Source organism: Microtus oregoni, unplaced genomic scaffold, assembly GCF_018167655.1.
Source record: "Microtus oregoni isolate MIOR12 unplaced genomic scaffold, Mior012 000019F_ref0000042, whole genome shotgun sequence".
Taxonomy (NCBI): domain Eukaryota; kingdom Metazoa; phylum Chordata; class Mammalia; order Rodentia; family Cricetidae; genus Microtus; species Microtus oregoni.
The window spans coordinates 40456481-40475329 of NW_024543078.1; the positions used below are offsets into that span (position 1 = coordinate 40456481).

General features: G+C 53.5%; 1 protein-coding gene across 1 annotated transcript in view; it reads left to right on the top strand.

Annotated features, from left to right (window-relative positions):
- Nucleotides 1–18474, top strand: part of LOC121459393 (peroxisomal acyl-coenzyme A oxidase 3-like) — a 32847-nt gene extending 14373 nt beyond the window's left edge. The window contains exons 8-18 of the mRNA XM_041669096.1: nt 2028–2124; nt 3986–4168; nt 5615–5737; nt 7063–7183; nt 9069–9191; nt 9716–9829; nt 11330–11445; nt 12550–12724; nt 13329–13396; nt 14033–14119; nt 16620–18474. Of these exons, the coding sequence (XP_041525030.1) occupies nt 2028–2124; nt 3986–4168; nt 5615–5737; nt 7063–7183; nt 9069–9191; nt 9716–9829; nt 11330–11445; nt 12550–12724; nt 13329–13396; nt 14033–14119; nt 16620–16739 (1327 nt within the window). The 3' untranslated portion in view covers nt 16740–18474. The remainder of the gene's footprint in view (nt 1–2027; nt 2125–3985; nt 4169–5614; nt 5738–7062; nt 7184–9068; nt 9192–9715; nt 9830–11329; nt 11446–12549; nt 12725–13328; nt 13397–14032; nt 14120–16619) is intronic.
- Nucleotides 18475–18849: the final 375 nt, after the last annotated feature.

Below are 18849 nucleotides of genomic sequence, written 5' to 3' on the forward strand. Positions count from 1 at the left end.
CTGGAATTTTCAGCAGGACACCCAGGGCGGAGGTTATATGACATACACACACTCTACACCCTTCCAGCACGCCTGCCACACTCATCCCACATATCCCGTGTTATATGCGTGTCCTGCGTTACGTACGTACGACACTCTCGCTAGCCCCCACTCATCTTTCCCTGTAACACTGGCCTTAGGTCACAAAGGTGTCCCGTGTCACCGTCCTGCTGTTCTCTTACACTCACACACACGCTAAGCCTCCGCGGCCCCCATCTGTATGCCCCCCCCACCTGCTTGACCTTCCCATCCCCCGTGTCGCACACCCATCCCATATCACACATACATGCACGTGAGTGCCTTGTGCCGCACACTCCTGTGTCACACTGTCGCACTCTGCTGCATACGTATCCCCTGCCCTCCGGAGACCACGATTGTGGTGTGCCCATCACCCACCAGCTGGACCCCTTTGACCATTTCTGTGGATAGAAAAGTGACCCAAAGAGCGCGTGTGAGGTTTTCCGACACTAGAGTGGGAACTTCACAAGCACCAGTGTGTCAGACTCGTTCTACCTCTGTGGCAGAAAGGGGGAAGATTTTCCACTCCTTAAAAAGTACGTTCCGTTGACAACATTGGACTTGAAAAGCATTCCTTGGCTTTCACGTAAACAGATGGAGCACCTCGGGCTTGGCACTCAGGCTGGGTTTTCTTAAAAATGGGGCATTGTGTGCGGCCTGCAGGCTGGGCACAGGCCAGGTGGCTGCCAGACACAGTGTGCTCTGTTAGCTGGGTGCACTGTATCTAGGTCTGTCACCCAAGGGCTCTTCTTAGCTCTGTCCTATGGGTACTGGGAAGGGCTGCTGTGTCTTCCTGGGACATGGTCTTTGGGGCTCCTTCACCTTGGAGGATTCCCTCCTACCCCAGCACCTCTGTTCCTTTTCACTAAGTTCCTGGTAGGGACCAGGCACTGTAGACTTGTAGAAAAACATAACCGCTCCGAGAATCTGCTGCAGGAAACCAGCTCAGTGGGGAACAGGGACAACCGAGTAATCACTCTGAGTAGGACTACCCATTGGTGTCCTGGAGATGAGGGGTCTGCCTTGTGATCTTTGCAGAATGGGCAGGAAATCATGTTGACTTCCTAGAGGAGATGGCAGCTTGCTTCCCTCAGAGGAAGACCCATGGTTCTCAGGGAAGAGGTGGGGAAGGCCACAGGTCAGCAGGGATCTGGGTCAGGTAAAGCTGTAGCAAGCATGGTAGTCTTGAGCAGGGTGTATCCTTTTTGAAATACTTTGTTTTTGCCTGCTGTTCAGTGAGGGCAACTCAGGTGGAGGGAGGCTGCCTCCAGCCAGGGGCTAAAGGAGGTCAGATGCGGGTAAGGAGCCCCAGGCTGCCTCCTGTCATGGCAGATGGTTGCTGGTGACCGATGAGGTCCTCTGTGTTTGCAGAGCATCTCAGCCACCAGACTCGCTGCTATAGGAACCACTGAGGTTTTTAAGTGTGTTTTATTTTGCAGTTGACATAGATTTGTAGCTTTCCACAAACTTCTTCCTTAAACCACTGCAAAATGTCTTGGGTTGTCAGTGCCTGGTGTCCCTAGCAACGCCTGGTGGACCCTCTTCCTAGCTGCTCAGGGGAAGCAGACCACTGTTCCCAATCAGTGGATGGGGCTGTAGGCTCTTCGGCTTCATTTAGCATTTTTAACCACCATGTGCTGGTTTTATCCCTCTGTACTGGGAATTCTGAATTGAGGTTGAAGTCTGGGGTGCAGCGATGTCAGTCCCCATGTCAGGTGTGTGTCCGCTGCTGTGCACCAGTGGGTAGTGGGCATGGAGTTTCTCTTTTCCAGTGACATGGGAGCACCTCCATCCCAGGGAATAAAGAGCTCAGCCGTGATGGTCCACACATGGTCCCATTACACATGTACCTTGTCTGTGGGGGTGATGTTACCTTCAGCTGCTCTTAGGGAGAGGAAGAAAGCCCAGGAAGCATGTGACATGCTCTTGTGGGACTTGCATGATGTAAGCCCACCTTTTTCCCTGCACAGATTTGCCATGTTCCACAAAGTTCGGATTCCTCGCCAGAACCTCCTGGACCGGACTGGGAATGTCACCCCCGAGGGCACCTACAGCACCCCCTTTAAGGTACCAGTGGGCTGTTGGTATCTGGACAGAATTTCTCGAGTGTCTGTCCCTGTGTGTTGGAGATCACCCCAGGAGAAGCTGGCCCTAGGTACCTCACACACCACCAGTCTTTGTTGAGTTTGGTGCCCTCAACAGAGAAGGAGCTTAGCCACAGTGTTGGTGGGTAGGGGTGGCCGGAATCTGGCAGCATTTTCTGGCTATACCTAGGTATCCATGTCTTCTTGGGTAGGGGACTGCTCTCCCAGATCATATAGATGTCTTGGTTACCATTGCTGTGATTAAACACCATGGACAAGGTAACTTATAAAAGAGTGTTTAATTCGGAACATGTGGTTTCAAAGGGTTAGAGTCTGGGGGCCAAGCAAAGGCATGGCAGCAGGAACAGCTGAGAGCTTACATCTTGGTTCACAAGAAAGGGAGAGACACACCAGGGATGGTGTGAGTGTTTTGAAACCCAAAGCCTGCCCCCTCAGTGTGACACACCTCTTCCAACAGGACCATCCTTCCCAAACAGTTCCACGGACAGTATTCAAACAAATGAGCCTATGGGGCCATTTTCACTAATAGCAGCTAGGAGGGTCACTTGAAAAGCTGTGTATAGCTGGGATAACCAGATGTGGTGAAAACCAGAGTGGTCAGACTGTAGGATGGAGATGAGCCATGGGGCATCCCACAGCACAGCTCTGGGGAGTGGTGAGCACACAGTCAGGCGGCTGACCCTGGGAACAGAACTCCAGGAGGAGATGCCCCGGGGGTACTCCCAGGAAGGACATTCCTCAGACAACTCTCACCCTTCGTCTGGTGGGAAAGCAAGAACGCATACAGAAAAGTTACTGGAGAGAAATTAACCTTGTGAGCTAAGAAGCCACATAAGGCACAGAATAATATGAAAACAACCAATTAAAATTTACCAAGATGTGAAAGACCTGGAAGAAAGAAGCAGTGGAAGGTTCTGGTAAGGTGAGTGGCCTGCCTACCACAGTAGGGCTCAGAGAGGTGACAGACAAGTGTCCCCAGCTGGAGAGAGAGAGGCTGCTGAAAGAGGAAGATAAGGAAAAGCTGTCTACTGACACCAGGGGAAAATGGGATCATTAGAGAGAAGGTGCAGAAATCATGCTGCTAGGCACAGGTGAGCAGCTGCCACCATTCCCTCTGCTCCTCGGGGTGCCACTGGATTTGAACTTTTTTTGTTTTGTTTTGATTTCTCTGTGACGTTCCTGGACTGGCAATCCTGGAACTCACTCTGTAGATGAGGCCTGTCTGGAACTCGGAGATCTGCCTGCCGCTGCCTCAGTCTCAAACGTGCTAGGATTAAAGGCCTGCGCCACCATCGCCTAGCAAATTTAAACATTTTTAGTGCCAGCAAAACTGTCTTCTCTACACGAGGTTGTGACAGATGTTCCCTGTTGGGTGACTGTCCTATCCACAATACACTGTTTTGGAAGAAGGACCCAAGCAGTAACCCCAGAGTGGCAGCAGGGGACGGGGGCAAGGACATCAGGCTGTCCCACAGTACCACCAAGGGACCTGAGCACAGCTCCTGCCAAACAGTGACGAGCAGGATGGCTGTGCTGTTGACAGTAAGGTTGGAACACTGGGCCCCCAGAAGCCATTGCACCAGCAGAGTGCCTGGTGGATGTGGAGCCCCATGCTGGGCCACCGTGCATTCTGATGCCCATGCAGGAAAAGGCAGGCCCTCAGGTGGACAGTTCACAGCTCAGTCACAGTGCTCCTCTCCTCAGAGCTCCCTCCCTGGGCAAGTTGGGAGCCCTCTCCTCTCTGGGGTACACCTTCGTCTTTGGGACGTTCTTGGAGGCTGCACAATGTCTGGCTGACATTAGACACTGCTTTTCTTCCCCAGGATGGCCGGCGGCGTTTCAGAGCATCCTTGGGCCCCCTGTCCTCAGGACGCATCGCCATTATTGGCTTCTCTGTGACCAACTTGAAACTGGCAGTGACCATAGCGCTCCGATTCTCAGCCACACGATGTCAGTTCGGACCCACAGATGAGGAAGAAATCCCCGTCCTTGATTATCCACTGCAGGTACTGGCCACCTGAATCATCCCCTGCTTTCTGCTCTTCTTGGCCTCAGGGACTGCCCTAAGAATAGGACAGTGGGCAAGATTGCACCTGCCAGGCACCAGAGCCGTGGGGTGGCTTTTAGTTAAAAAAAAAAAAAAACATGTATGCTCAAAAGGATGGGCAGAGGAGATCCAAGGTCTATGGTGGCAGGTACAAGTCTGCCCAATGAACAGATGAGATACCCTGCTTGGGCAGGCGATGCTGTTCTGGGTCTGGCTACATTCTTTGACTCATCTGTCCCATCCCTAAGAAATGGCCCCGAGGAAGTCATTTCTGGGAGCAGCAAGTGAGCTTTAAACACTCTGGCATTAAAGCAATAGAAGTGGTACCCAGCCTTGCATCCTCTGAGGCAGCAATGGGGCAAGGCACAGAGACCATGAGTGGGAAGGGGTGCATCACAGCTACCTGTGATCCCCACTGCATGTCCTGCTTAGGTGCCCTTTGTAGGCAGAGGGGCAGTCATAGCCTCACTTTATGGGGTCAAGGGTCAGGTAGGTGACCTGGCTGCTAAATCTGGCTTAGGTCTGGTGCCAAGAGCTGCATTAAATAGGTGTTGACTGACAGTCTGGGGAAATGAGACAGAATTGCCCGTTCTCTTCGCTTCCCTCTTACATTGGTAACGGGCTGTTTAGGAAGTGACTATTAAAAATAAAAAGTTCCTCCATGCCTGGGTGGCTCATGTACCCTACTGTGCCGGTGTCCTTGTGCCCATTGCAATGACGTATTGACTACTCTGGGAAGCCCAGCAGCTAAGGAGCTCTGACCCAGGTCCTTGCTGGTGCTGCCACTTCCTGGAACTGCAAAATGCTGTAGCGCTGTCACATGGAAACAGCTGGCTCACTGTCTGACACTTTGCACACATGGGTCAGCCATGACGGTAGCTCACTGGGTCCCTTTAGGCTCCACCTGTCCCCTCTAATCCATTCATCCCATCCATGTCTGTCCGGCAGTGGGTGTGTGCTGTGTGTGTCGGGTGCTGATGTCGAGTCTTCATCCCAGCGTGACTGATCACCTTTCATGGGTTCAAGGAGTATGGGGCCGGGACTGAAGAGAAGGCTTGGTGGTTTAAAGCACTTGCTGCTCTTCCAGAGGACCTGGGTTTGATTCTCAGCACCCATATGGTGGCTCACAACCATCTGTAACTCCAGCTTCTGGGGAATCTGATACCTTTTGATGACCTTCTTGGGCATCAGGTGCACATGAGGTGCACCTGTGTAGGACATGCAGGCAAAGCATTGGCACACAGAAAATAAGCGTAAAACTTGGTGCCCGTCTTGGGCTGAACTGGCACCAGCAATGGGTTTCTTTCATTTCTAAGGAAGCTGACTCTGGGTTCCCAGGACCAGTGGTAGACTGGCTGACTGGGCCAACCCCTCTGAGTACCTGCCATGTGTCTGTTTCCCTCAGCAATGGCGCCTACTCCCATACCTGGCAGCTGCCTTTGCCTTGGACCTCTTCTTAAAGACAATCTTCTCATACCTGATGGAGCTACAGGAAGACCTGCTCAAGGGAGAATACGGTGCCAAGCAGGTAAGGCATCTGGTTTGCTGTTGCCGAGGTTGGGCAGCCTCGTTTCAGAACTGGGGCCAAACAAAAGCAGCTGGCTGTGCGAACAGAGCCTGTGTGAGTTCCTTCAGCTGCCCTACCAGCTTGGGGTTTAGCTTGCCCAGTGACTTGCAGTTGGGGCTCCATCCATCACCCCGTTTCTTAGAGATGGGTGCTGGCAGAGCAGAACTCACAGCTTCTTTTGAGAGCAGAGTGGTTTTCACACTCCGCATCGCCGCCCTCAGAGGACGACTTGGCTCTTGTCTTTTCATAAACAACTGTACGGAGGTCTGAATCTACTCTCTGAGCTGACAGACCAGGATTTGTGCCAGAAGTGAGCATGCAACCCCACTGGGTCAGCTGCTCTGCACGGGAAGTCCATTGCCGGCTTCTCTGTTGGCAGCCTATGGGTTGGTGTTTGGCCCTTCCTTGTGCTGCCCCCTGAGTGAAAATCAGATGTGAATCAAAAGACGTGGGTCTCGGAGCAGATTAGAAGCTGCAGACTGTGGGTACCTACTTTATCCTGAACAGCCTGTCAGGAGTGGCATTGGGATGCTCAGCACAGACCCGGAGTGAGAGCTTGGGGCATTGCACAGACTGGTATGGGTCCCTGGAAGGGAGCAGGCCACGGAGGGGTGCTGCTGGCACAAAGGGGCCAATCGTGCTCTCCTAGTGAGTCTGAACCTGCCTGTTGACACTGTTCTCCTATCTGTTTTCCTTCTGATTAAACACATCCATGCACAGTGGCAACTGAAACTGTCCATAGCTGAGACGGACACCTCTGAGCAAATGGATCATTTTGTGTAGCGGGCATTGCACTCAGTGAAGAAGAAATGAGGATGTGTGTGAAGGAGATTGAGTTTCAGGAAGGAAGGCCCAGGAGTGTCTGGCTGCCAGGCCATCACCAAACATCTGCATGACCGCGGTCCTAGGCCTCCCTCTCCTCAGACGGCCACACTGCTTGTGCAGTGTTGTGCCCATCTCTGCCCCTGATTGGTGGCCCTCTCTGCAGATGGTCATGTTCAGTATGCATCCATTAGCTTTGTAGGAGCTGTGTCTAATAGGCATGCTCCAGCGGTCTGTAGTGGATCTGCTGCCCTTGAGATGTATTTCCATACACAGCTGCCGTGTGCTTGTTTACCTGCCGTGAACCTGTGCAATGGAGCCCATGTTGCCTGTGCTCTCAAGTGCTCCCTAACCCCTCTCGTCACAGCTGGGTTTCCTTTCTTTGACACTAGTGTTGAAGCTAGGGCCCGACTGGCATTGCCAGAGTCTATCTTCACCTCTCCTCACCAGGTTCTCTCCCACAGGCAGAACTTGGACGTGAGATCCACATACTGTCATCGGCTGGCAAACCCCTAGCCTCGTGGACAGCCCAACGGGGGATCCAGGAGTGTCGTGAGGCATGTGGGGGACACGGCTATCTGGCCAGTAAGTTTGGGTTAGTTTGGGGCAGCTTTTCATCCTCCGTCCTCCCATAGGCTGCTAGGTCAGGGTTCCACAGAGTGTAGCCTGTTTTTCTGGTAAGATGCTTCTGGAATACAGCTATACCCACTCCTATGCACCCCTACTCTCCACAGCCACAGCCACTCATACACTTTCTCTGGCTGTTTCCACACTGCGGCGGCAGTGCCAAGTCCTCATGACAGAGATCTGAAACACTTACTTCCTGGTCTATCACAGTGCAAGTCCACCAAGCCCTGCCCTAGCCGGATCCCACTTTCTGGTGCTTCATGCTTCCTGGTCACAATTGGGGATGGTAAGGAAGTATGAAACGTGTGATCCCAGCATGCAGCTGTGTGGAATTAGCAGGTCTTTTTCAGTGCGACATTTGGCTGATAACTCGGTAGGGAACCAGCCTGGTTTAATGTAGTTCTGAAACCCGGCAAGTTGAGCCTTACTGATGCCGAGGTTCACATCATGCAAGCAGCTAGTACATGGCTGCGGGTGAACCACCAGCTGGCCCAGTCAGAGCCTGGTGTAGTCTTCATGGTAACTGGACGGGTTACCCTCACTGTGTCTTAGCTTTCTTATTAGAAGATGGTGGACTTATACACACAGCCTATAGGTTCTTTCAATGAGTCAGGGCATGTAAATGGTTAGAGGACCTGACCTATAGCACTGTGATATACAGCCCCAACTTTACTGTAGCAGAGGCGTGGCCCCCTAATACTTCCCTACTGTTAATTTAGCATGGTTACTCTGACCTCCATGCTCGGCCACTGACGTCACATCAGCAATGACTGACAGTGGCTGCTCACGGACAGCCACTGCTGCTGCCGACTGCGCAGACCTGCCAACCCTTCAGTGGCCCGAGAGCTGACGCAGGCTGCCGTGGAGCTGGCGATGCCCCTGTGATACTTTGGATCCCGTGTTCCCGCTAGCCTGTCCCTGCAGCTCAGCATGCTCTGGTCTAGCCTACACTCCCACCCCCACCCCCACACACACCGTCTCTCCCTGTCCCCAGCTCGCAATGGCCACGTCTCAGTTATTTGTGATTATGTTTTTATCTTTTCTGCAGTCCTTAGTAGGGCTTTTATTTGTTTCTATAACTCACAAAAGCACGTAAATAGTTTAGCTTTGTTCTGGTTTTAAATAAATAAGGAAATTACTTCTCAAAGGACTATAGATGCAGACGTGACTGACTCATGGCTCATGACTTAGCAGTCAGGATGCAGGGACCAGAGTCAACAGGAACGGAAAGAGCCATATCAGGGTTACATGTCAACTGTCTGGAGGTCTCCCCTAGGCATTTACCTGGTGGGTCAGTTAGAGCATGGAGGGGCTGGGCTGGTCCTCTATCTCCCTCAAAGGGAATGTGTTCCACCAGAGAGGAAGGGCTGAGAGTTTGGTTCTGGACAACTTGCCTCAGGCAGACCCTGGGCAAAGCACATCTCATGAAGTGCACGTAGGCTCTGACTGTTCACATAGCAAGAGAAGGTGCTAGGGTGGGAGCAATCTCAGGTTGGAAGTTGGCTTTTTAAGGCTTCGTTTCGCTATAGAAGAGTAGCCCCATGTCCTGTCTCTGGAGTGGTCCCCACACTCTGGAGAAGCTCTGCTAGGCGATTCCTCAGGTAATACCAACAGGAAGTAGGGTGACAGTCCTAGGTCCTCACAGCCTCCAGCCATGTGTTGCGTATTCTTTTGCCATCCCACAGCCTTCCTGGAGATGACTTTTATTCCCTGAGGATGGGGAACAACTGGGGCAAAGCCAGCCGATGTGGACCAAGGGGCAGGGAGGCGAGTACTTCCTGCCCCTGGCTGGGTGGGCCTGGGGGGGGAGGCTCTTAAGTGACACCGTGGCATTTTTTTGCAGTAAATAGGCTCGGTGACCTCAGAAACGACAATGATCCAAACTGCACCTATGAAGGTGACAACAATGTCCTGCTACAGCAAACCAGCAACTACCTGCTTAGCATCCTGGAGCACAAGCTTCAAGGTAGGCACCTCAGTGGGAGGCTGAGCTCAGCGGGGTACGGTACTCTCTCAGACTCTGGAGATTGCAAGCTTGGGTCAGGCTGTGTCCTTGGGCCAGACATGGTGGCACAGTCCCATAGTCTGAGTACTTAGGCCAGTGAGGAACAGCTAAAGTTGGAGGCAAGACATTGTCTCATTGGGCGGTGGTGGTGCATGCCTTCAACACTTGGGAGGCAGAGTTCAAGGATCTCTGTGAGTTCAAGGCCAGCCCGGTCCTCAGAGCGAGTTTCAGGACAGCCAGTGCTACACAGAGAAACCTTGTCTCCCCAACCAAAACCCCCAAAAAAGACACATCTCAAAAATAAAAGGCTAAAGCAAAGGTAGACCATCTTCGGGGTGAATAAAGGCTATCACCTGGTGGCACAGGCGCTTCCGAGCAGACAGAGTAGAGGCACCTAGCCAGAGGTGGCTGAGCTAGCTGCCAGGCTCTGGTGGGGCGGGGGGCTTCTATGTCTTTCTCCTAAGTCACAGAAGTGTGTACCCTAGGTGGAGTTCCATATACACGCCCTCTCAAGATAGTGGACTTTCTGAAAGCCTATCCTGAAATCTTGGGCCAGAAGTTCACGGGCTCCAGCAAAGCTGACTGGTTGAACTCAGCAGGTACTAACATTCTCCGCTCCATTGCCCCTCTCTTCCTGTCATCGCCCCAGGAATGCACCTGGCCACAGGGAGGGACAGTGGCGCTTACGCTGGGGTGACCACTGATGGGCGCAGGTGCTTTTCTGGCTTGCAGTCTTGCCTTGGTTTTGTTGCTGTCCATAAATCTTGGAAAGGTCTGTGCGACACCCACCTTTCCTGCTACCCATCACTTGGTCCTTTGGAGGAACTGGGGAGCAGCGAGCCACATGAGCTTAGAATAGATGGGCAGTATCCCAGCCTTGGCTGTGACCTCCAGAAGTTGACTCCAGGGTTTTGACGTGCTAAGGGCAACATTAAGGTTCAAGGATGACCATCCTTGAAGCCTGGATCTTGTTCTGGGGCTGTCTGGGTACTGAGAGGACCAGGCATCTATTGTCTCACAGTGTAAAAGTAGACAGCCAAAATCAAGTGGTCCTTCCTCGCCTCTCCCTGATCCTGGGAGCTCCAGGCACCCTTGGTTTGTAACTGTGACACTCTACCCTCTGCCTCTGTTGGTGCAGGATATCCTTTGTCTCTGCATAAGGACCCCTTGTTATTGGAGTTGAGGCCTGCCCTAACCCAGGGTGGCCTCGCTCTGTTAGCCACGAGATTATCACAGCCAGATACTCTATGCATCATTTTCCTGGGAACAGGCTCTGTGACACCAGAGGAAATGAGCCCACACCTGGTGTGGCCAGACCCCCTGTTTCCTTCCCAGGAGCTCTGAGCCATAACCAGCTGCCTAGAAGAGATCCCCTTGCTCCCTGGTCCCTGAAATCTGCAGGTCCTTTGAACCAGGTGCCTGGGCCTTTTTACCGTGGGGTATGGAGAGCGTGGATGCCGCCATGTGGTCAGAACCTATTTTCCATCCAAGGCTGTGTGTCCTCACTCACCAGTGCCCTTTGTCCTGAGTACTGTGGGAAGTCAGCTCAGGTATGGCAGGAAGGATGAACCCCCCTTCCGCCTCTCTGCCGTTTGGCTGAAGTTGCTGCCAGGTCCCAGAAACCCACCCTGGACCTCCCCTCTGTAACTGCCTTTCTGCTGCCAGTGGGAGCATGCCAGACTGAGGCCTTGGCAGGGCAAGGGCCAACCTACTGCCCTCTGGCTGGCCAGTGGATGAGGATGGGAATACAGGTGCTCGCCTTCTCAGCCCTGTCCATCCTTGGCAACTGGGCACTCTGATGCCCATGCAGACCTCAGTGCCCCTGAAAGAGCAGCCACTGTGTCTTGGCTGGCTGAATGGCCCTGTGATCTGTATGGCAGTGTGGAAATGCTGTCAGACACGCCCACCCTGTCAACTCCACCTGGTAAAAGGGCCTCTGGCAGCTGCCCTCAGTGACTGGGTTTCCCTTTCTGCAAAACCGCCCACCCTCTATTGGCCTCACAAAGACCACTGGGCACACACGGCCAGCAGGGCAGTCTGCCCCGGGGTGACAGGCGTGGTGACAGATGCTCCCACTTGTTTCTGTGTCCCCTCTGCAGCCCCCCTGGCAGCGTACCACTGGCTTGTCTGCTACCTGCTCCATGGGAGTCATCAGAAGTTCTCTCAAGAGAAAAAGTCTACAGGCAGTGACTTTGAAGCAAGAAACAACAGTCAGGTAGGTTTGCGTCACCGTTTGCGTCTCCAGCTGCTCTGGCGTGAGAAGTCAGTGTCCCCCGCCCGTGCATTCTGTAAAGGTGGCGGCCTTGCTGCCCGTGGGAGAAAGGAAGGCTGCTGCATTTACAGGGCCATGTGGTGGCTGCTGGAAGCCAGAACAGCAACAGCCGGAGTGGAGGGTGGGGTGGAAGGGTCCTTCATGGGGTAGCACCTCAAAAGCCCTCCCCTCACTCCTTCCCTCACCCCTCCCCGCCCCTCTGCTTAGCACTTCGTCATCACCTTCAGTTGGGGAGGGCTGCAGCACCTCCTGCTCTCTGGCCGCCTGGCTCGGTGTCCCCCACCCCCCAGAAGCAGCCTGTGCTTGGGGTCATAGTCAAGCAGCACCTGTCTGGGTTGAAATCCTCTGTGGATTTAAAAGGTCTGGTGAGGTAGTGCACTGGGAGCAGGGAAAGCTGTGCTGACAGTCATGAGCAATCGGTTATCAGAGAAGGCCGCCCAAGGGGTCTTTGGTGGCTAGTCTCCCTAAGGAGGCGATCAGTCTGTGACTAGAGAGGGGATCCCATATTGCCTGGGTCTGCTCGCCAATCTCACAGGCAGTATAGGAACAGGGGGACTGTGCTTCAGAAACCCCGGAGAACAGTGCAACATTAGCCCTGTCCAGTACAACCTGTGCCCCTCCACCCTCCCTAGTCACCCAGGAGGACAGGTCCTATGCCCTGGAACCGCTTGCTGGCACCACAGTTCTATAGTGACAGCCTGTTGGGCCTCTGTTCTCTTGAGAGCTAAGCATGGGGCCAAGTAAAAGTGGGCTGTCTTGGAGTATGTAAATGTTACAGCCTTCCCTTCGTAGGGCTTAGCTTCACTTGGAGAGGTGTGTGTGTGTGTGTGTGTGTGTTTACACGTGTGTGCACATGTGTGCACACACACACCATGCTGTGTCTCCGTGCTGCTTGGCTTCACAGTACTGACCTATGATGCGTGTTCAGACATGGACTTCAGTCTGCAGTTCTGTGTAGTTCCTCCTCAGACGAGATCTAGCTGTACAGCTGTAGTGACGCCTGCCTCCAGCACACACCAGGACACCAGGTCCCTTTTCTGTTTGCAGGTGTACTACTGCCAGCCCCTGGCCCTGGTCTTCCTGGAATTCGTCGTGGTACAGCAATTCCACGATCACACGCACAGCTCCAGCGTGCCTCTGTCTCTGCAGCCTGTGCTCAGGCGGCTCAGCATGCTCTACGGCCTGTGGTCCCTGAGCCAGCACACGGCCCTGCTCTACCAAGGTGAGACTGGAACTTAGAGCTCAGCCGAGACAGCCTAGTGACTAGGTACCTTCCTCTTCAGTGAGAAGCATCCTAGAAGTAGCTCCTGTCACCCGCACATTCCCAGTTACACAGACCACTGCTGAGATTCCACAGGAAAGCTGCTGTGGGCTTGAGGTGGCACCAAGCAGCGGGGTCTCCTACTTTGATCCCTGGTGGCTTCAGAGGCCTGTGTGCCCCACACACCAGAGCCCCATGTCCCCTCTTGGATGCCAGCTCCTCACAGCTACCTGAAGTGCGTCTGGGCACCTGTGCAGTCTGAGGCCGACACCTGCCTACCTGTGTACTCTTTGTTCCTCCCATGGTGGCATTATGCCAGCCCCAAGCCTCAGGGCCTTGCCGCCCTCACAGCTTCTTAGCCAGGACTGACACATGCCCAGGGACAAGGAACCTCAGAACTGGCCCTGAGCCAGCACGTTTCTGCCGAGACATCACAGTAGGCTGGTCAGTGCTGTGATACCCTGACACCTCTGTCCCGAGGGCCTAATGACGCTGAGTGGGAAAGCCACTTCTGATGTGCTGTGGTCACAGGGCTGAGGGGTGTGTGACAAGGTTGTGCTTGCAGGTGGCTACCTTGCTGGTGAACAAGCAGGACAAGCAATGCAGGATGCCATCTTGGCCCTGTGTATGCAGGTGAGTCCCGTCACCTTTGTCTGTCCACACTGTGCAGCCCCCACCGTTATCCTGAGCTATCTGCCCACCCTCTCCCATCACCTACACGTTAACTTAAACTTCAGTGTGCTTGGCAGGAGTTATCTGAAAAAAAAAAAAATGTTTGCATTTCCAGAAAATCCTTGGGCGTCTCCGTAGCAGATTGCTCTGTGGGGCTTAATAATCATCTGGGTGAGGAAGCAGGGGTCACGGAACCTCAGCTGCAGGCGTGATAGCTTTCACAGGAGCTCAGGAGCACTTTTTGTCCTTGTGGCTTCTGGACTTCCTTTCCTGCGTCAGAATAGCAGTTGTCAGCTTGGCCATAGGCTGGGGATGAGCCTCAGGGGATGCACTAACAAGCTGTACTCGTCACCTCTGCCGGCTGCGCAGCCCCGCTGCAAGAGCAAACGCTGGCTGTCCTGAGTGGATGGCGACACGGTAGAAAAATGCAAACACACGCCCAGGGAGTCCACAACCCAGACCGGTGAGGCCTCAGAGCTCTGTGCGCCTGCTCAGGTTTCCAGGGCTCTGTAGCAACCGGCTGTTGCTTCTGTTACTCCACTGTTGCCCTGGAGACTGTAGAGCGTCGCCAAGTGGACAAACTTTGTTTCCCAACAGCTGAAAGACGATGCGGTGGCTCTGGTGGATGTGATCGCCCCTCCTGACTTTATTCTGAGTTCCCCAATTGGCAAAGCTGATGGTGAGGTAAGGGGAGTGACCCCTGTCGCTGCTGAGGCTTGACCAGAGTCTGAGGGTCCTAAGGTAGTGAACAGTCTTGGGTGCCTCCCTGGAAGTTGTCTCTCACAGGGGGCTTTCTGGGGACAAGAGAAATCAGGTGGTGTCACAGCCCTTCGTCGCTCCAGCTCTGTAGTCTTGGGTACCCATGCCTGCTGGCCCTTTACCCTACGGAACAAGGAAGCTTCACTGTTGCCCTGAGGTGACATATAGTCCTCTGTGAAGACCGAGATCCCAGCCTCCTCACCCTCCCTGCCTGCTCTCCACATAGGCCCTGCAGCGCAGTCACAGACACCATTAGCCACCCTGGCCCTGACCCCTCAGTCAGACATGACCCCATCTGCTTTCTCTGCTGTAAAGCCTTGAGCATCTTCAGATTCTCTCCCTAGCCTGCCCTCCATCCCCAGCTGACTATCCAACCGTGGGGGCCTCTGCCCCTCTGTGCCTGCCCGTACAGCCCCACACTCCTCATTTAACTTTCTCATGCCCACTTGCTACCAAATTTTAGAATGGTTTGTTTAGAAACAGTTAGTGGGCTTGGGCCTCTCTGTCCACAGGGCCATCCCATCTGCCAGCAGCCAGGCACCCAAGATGCAACTGGACTCTCCCGCCCCTGCTGCACCCTCCTGCCCTGCCGTGCCTACCTCTGTTGCTTCTCTCCTGTCATTTTACACTGCACTGTTCTGACCTCCAACCCCAGCCCCATTCTACCCTCTGTTCTAGTACATGGGCTGGTTCCCATCACAAGGCCCTCACATGGGCTGCACCCCTGTCTGGAGTACCCTTCTGTTCACTCAGCCTGCCCTGAGCCCTGCCATCTCTGTCTCCCTCACACAAACACCCATTCTTCTGCCAGGGGCCCTGACAGCTCAGAAGTAGCTTCCTGTGTGACACCCTAGCACAAGGTGATGCCTGTGTAGGGAAACACTGGCAGCCTGGCATTTCACAGTACCTTGCTACCTGTAGGGTTATGCCCCTGTTATTCTGGCAGCATGACTTTGCAAAGTGTCCCAGCCCTGTGCTTGAGGTCTGATGGCAGTGAACTGTGGGGTGCTTTTATCTTCCCCACCCCAGGACCATGGTGGCCTTCTGTGAATGGAGAGCAATAGCAAGGGCATGAAGCCTGCTGTCTGCAAGCAGCACTAGACTCAGGGCTTCACAAGCCCATGAGGGGCCCGCCCCAGAAGTCTGAACCCCAAGATTGGCCCACTCAAACTACGTATACATTGGGGTGGGCATCCAGGAAGACAATATGAGCCGTGGCTGGGCAAAGAGTTCCCAGGTGCATCAGGAGCGTCTGCAGGCAGGGCCGATGGCCAACTGTGTGATCACATTTTTGTAAGAGCCCAAGGTGCAGAGAAGCCTACCAGGTGGCCCACGCACAGCAGAGACAGTCTCGGGCAGAGGTCTGGGCCCTGGTGTTTGAATTGATGGACCAAGGACTTTGGGTGTGGAGAGAGCACCGGGGAGTGAGGCTTGCCTCACTTGGACTCCCCACCCCTAAGCTGCCAGGCCTCTCAGGCATCTGCCAGCAGGACCTGCATTGTAGACACTGCATGCAGAGGCCTGTCGCCTGCAGAAGGAACTGCGGCACCTGGCCTCTGATCAGGAACTGCTGGAGGTAGAGAGGAGCCGTCCCTAGATGGAGAGGGACTTCTGGCTCTGAGTGCCGCAGCTCAGCCCATGGCCCCTGGTAGGGTGAGTAACCGCACATACTCCCCAGCGTAAGAAAGGGGTGCTCTGACCCACTCTCTCAGGGAGATGTGTCTTCCTGTGTGTAAACTCAGCTGGGGATCTGAGAGAGCACAGTGCTCAGCATTGTGAATTGTGGCCAAGCCCCCCCCCCATGGGGGAGCAGGCCAGATCTGCAGTGCAGAAGGGCAGCTGTGTGCCATGGGTCCCTCTGAGCCATTTGCTCTGTTGTGGCTTTGCCCTAGCTGACTCCGCCCTAGGTGTCCATGTCTGCTGCAGGTGTAGGATCTGGCTAGGTCTGTACCTTCCTCCTAGATAACACCCACCCTGCCTATTTTCCACTGAGGAACTGTGGCTAAGAACAGCTAAGACTCTAGTGGGGCCACTGGGGACCCAGTTTCCTGGCTTGCGCATTCCGAGGGCAGCTGGAGATAGGTCTCAGAGAAGGCAGGTCATATCCTGGCAAACGTGGGAGGTGAGGGTAGGGGTCGGGGCAAGGAACCTGTGTGGATTGGGGTGGTCACTGTAGACAGCATTCCCAGGGAGGAAAATCTCACAAGGGGATGGTTCCTATCAGAAATGCTTTTATGACACTTTATAATTAAATTTCCTTAATTACTTCCTACTAAAACATAAAAGGCTTTATATAAATTAAACATGCATCTTCTTAGCATTTCCTAAAAAGTGATCATGGGGAATTTCCTGTTCCCACAAACTGGAGGCTACCATGCTGGCCACTTATCCTCGGCTAGTGAAGGCCCTTTGCTTCTGCCTACAGCTGTATAAAAACCTGTGGACAGCCATCCTGCAGCAGGAGGGGATCCTGGAGCGTGCCACCTGGTGGCCTGAGTTCCCTACCAACAAACCCTTGACCATCAGACCGAAGTCCCAGCTGTAACCATGGTGGGAGAGGCAGCCACAGCAGAAACAGCTGATCCAGAGGCCTGAACCCAGGAGACACCAAGATACCCATGCTGAAAAACACGCACATCGTACCTTTTCCGTGATCCTAGTCAGCCTGCCATAAGCATCCTCAAATGGGGAAAGGTCGTGTCGCATGTGCAGGGTCAGGGAGTTTGCATAACCTGTCTCCCTGAGGGCATTAGGACTTCAACAGAGGATTTTATCCATGCTCTCTTGGGATATAATAGGAAGGTAAAGTCAGGGCTCACAATGAAGGCTTCTGCTCAGGTGAACTTTGGGGTCCTTGGAAGATTTTTGCAAAGCTCTCTTCTCTATTCTGCTTTCTGATTCCTTAGCGCTTCTGTGCTGTGGCCATGACTCTCTCTACTTGCCACTTATGGCTTTATACCATGGACATAATTTGAAGATTTTTTTGGGGGGGTAAAATGCCACGTCTTTTGGTGGCACCAGCATCTCCACTGAGGAAATGCGTGGTGGTAGGGACATCTAACCTACTCACCATGACATCCCCACTGTGTCAGTGACTGGTTGGCTGTGGCTTCAGTCCTTTTATTTCTAAAACATATGCCCAGTGCCATCCGTCCCCACCAAGTGTCCCTCAGCAAATCCACACAGCATGTCCCTGCTACCCTGGCTACAGCCAGACCTTTGTGCTTCCAAAAGGTACGGGGGCTGTGCTGCCATCCTTACCAGCTGAGGAAGGATCCTGTAACCTTGGCCTTCCTGATGGGCTGTTCTGCGCCCCAGGTGCTTGCCAAGCCCAAGAGCCTCTTTACCACCTTGCTCTTGGTCAACTCCCCAACCCTGGCTCAGCTGCCTTCCAGAGTTCTGCTCCAACCCAATGGCATGGGTGGGATCTGGGGATCACCAACTGGAGACCCTGTGGAACCAGAGGGCCATGTGTTCACAGATGATCCCCTCCACCTGGCTCTGTGGCTTTTCCCAACAATGAAGACCAAGTCTTAGGTCTTCCTAGGTCTTGCCAGCTCTTGGGGTTTGTGCCCTCCCATTCTGCCACACAATGGTCATCTCAGCCACCTGTTTGTCTGACCATATTTTTGTGTGGGAGCTTGGTTTACTCTCCTGTCTGATTGGAGACTGACCAGCATGTCACAGAAGTGACCAAAGTCAGTAAAGTGTTGGCTCAAGATAAGTCACATGGTTCCTGGGGTCAGGCAGTCAGACTGCAGAGCTTCCATTGATGGCTCCAGTGCCTACAGATTTCAAATGATAGAAAAATATATCAGCAGCTATGGCTTCTGGGGGAGGAGAGTCAGTGTTCTTTTAAGAGTGGCCACTAGTGGGTTGACCATACTCTGGCGCATGCTCACACATCCAAGAGCTTATGTGTGGGCACAAAGTGGACTTGATGGATTTTTTAAAAACGTGTGTGTGTTTTCATATGTACCTATTGGGTATGTCTTTGTCCCTGGGTAGAGACTGGCTCTCTGGACACCCAGAATCTGATGGCTGTCCTGTTAGCTTGCAGGCATCACAAGACTTGTAGGGATGAAGCCTGTACCCCTATTCTCTGCCCGTATGCGTGCACTCCACTCCTCAGGCCAGAGGGTGAGGCTGGTGGCATGTGAAACAGGCATGTGGCCAGGGGTCATATTGTTAAGACAGACTTGTAAAGGTCCCTTAAAAACAAAACGCTTGTAAACAGCAGTAAAAACTTGAATAATTGGCAATAAACTGTTGAAATTGCAGCCCTGCTTTCTCCTGTTAGGTCTCTGGCTGTGAAGCAAGTGCCCATCGCTGGGCGCTGTTGGGCAACAGCAGAGTTCGAAGAAGAAAACAAGTGTTTTTGGTGACCTCACACCTTCTCCTCAGTTGCGACGATCACAAGGCACAGAGCCTGTTCACTGTGTTTTTTGGCTCCTACCAGGTTCCCTCTACCCAGGAGAAGTTGGAACAGTGGGAGTGGCCTGCCTTGTGTGGTCCTCTTGCCTCTCCCCAGGATTTCCAGCATCACTGGGTGTCATGTTAGCACGCAGCCTATTGGATGCTTTTCTTCACATATTGGGGGCATCTTTTCCCACTTGAAAGGATGGTGTGGCTGTTTCTCCCATCAACCCACATGG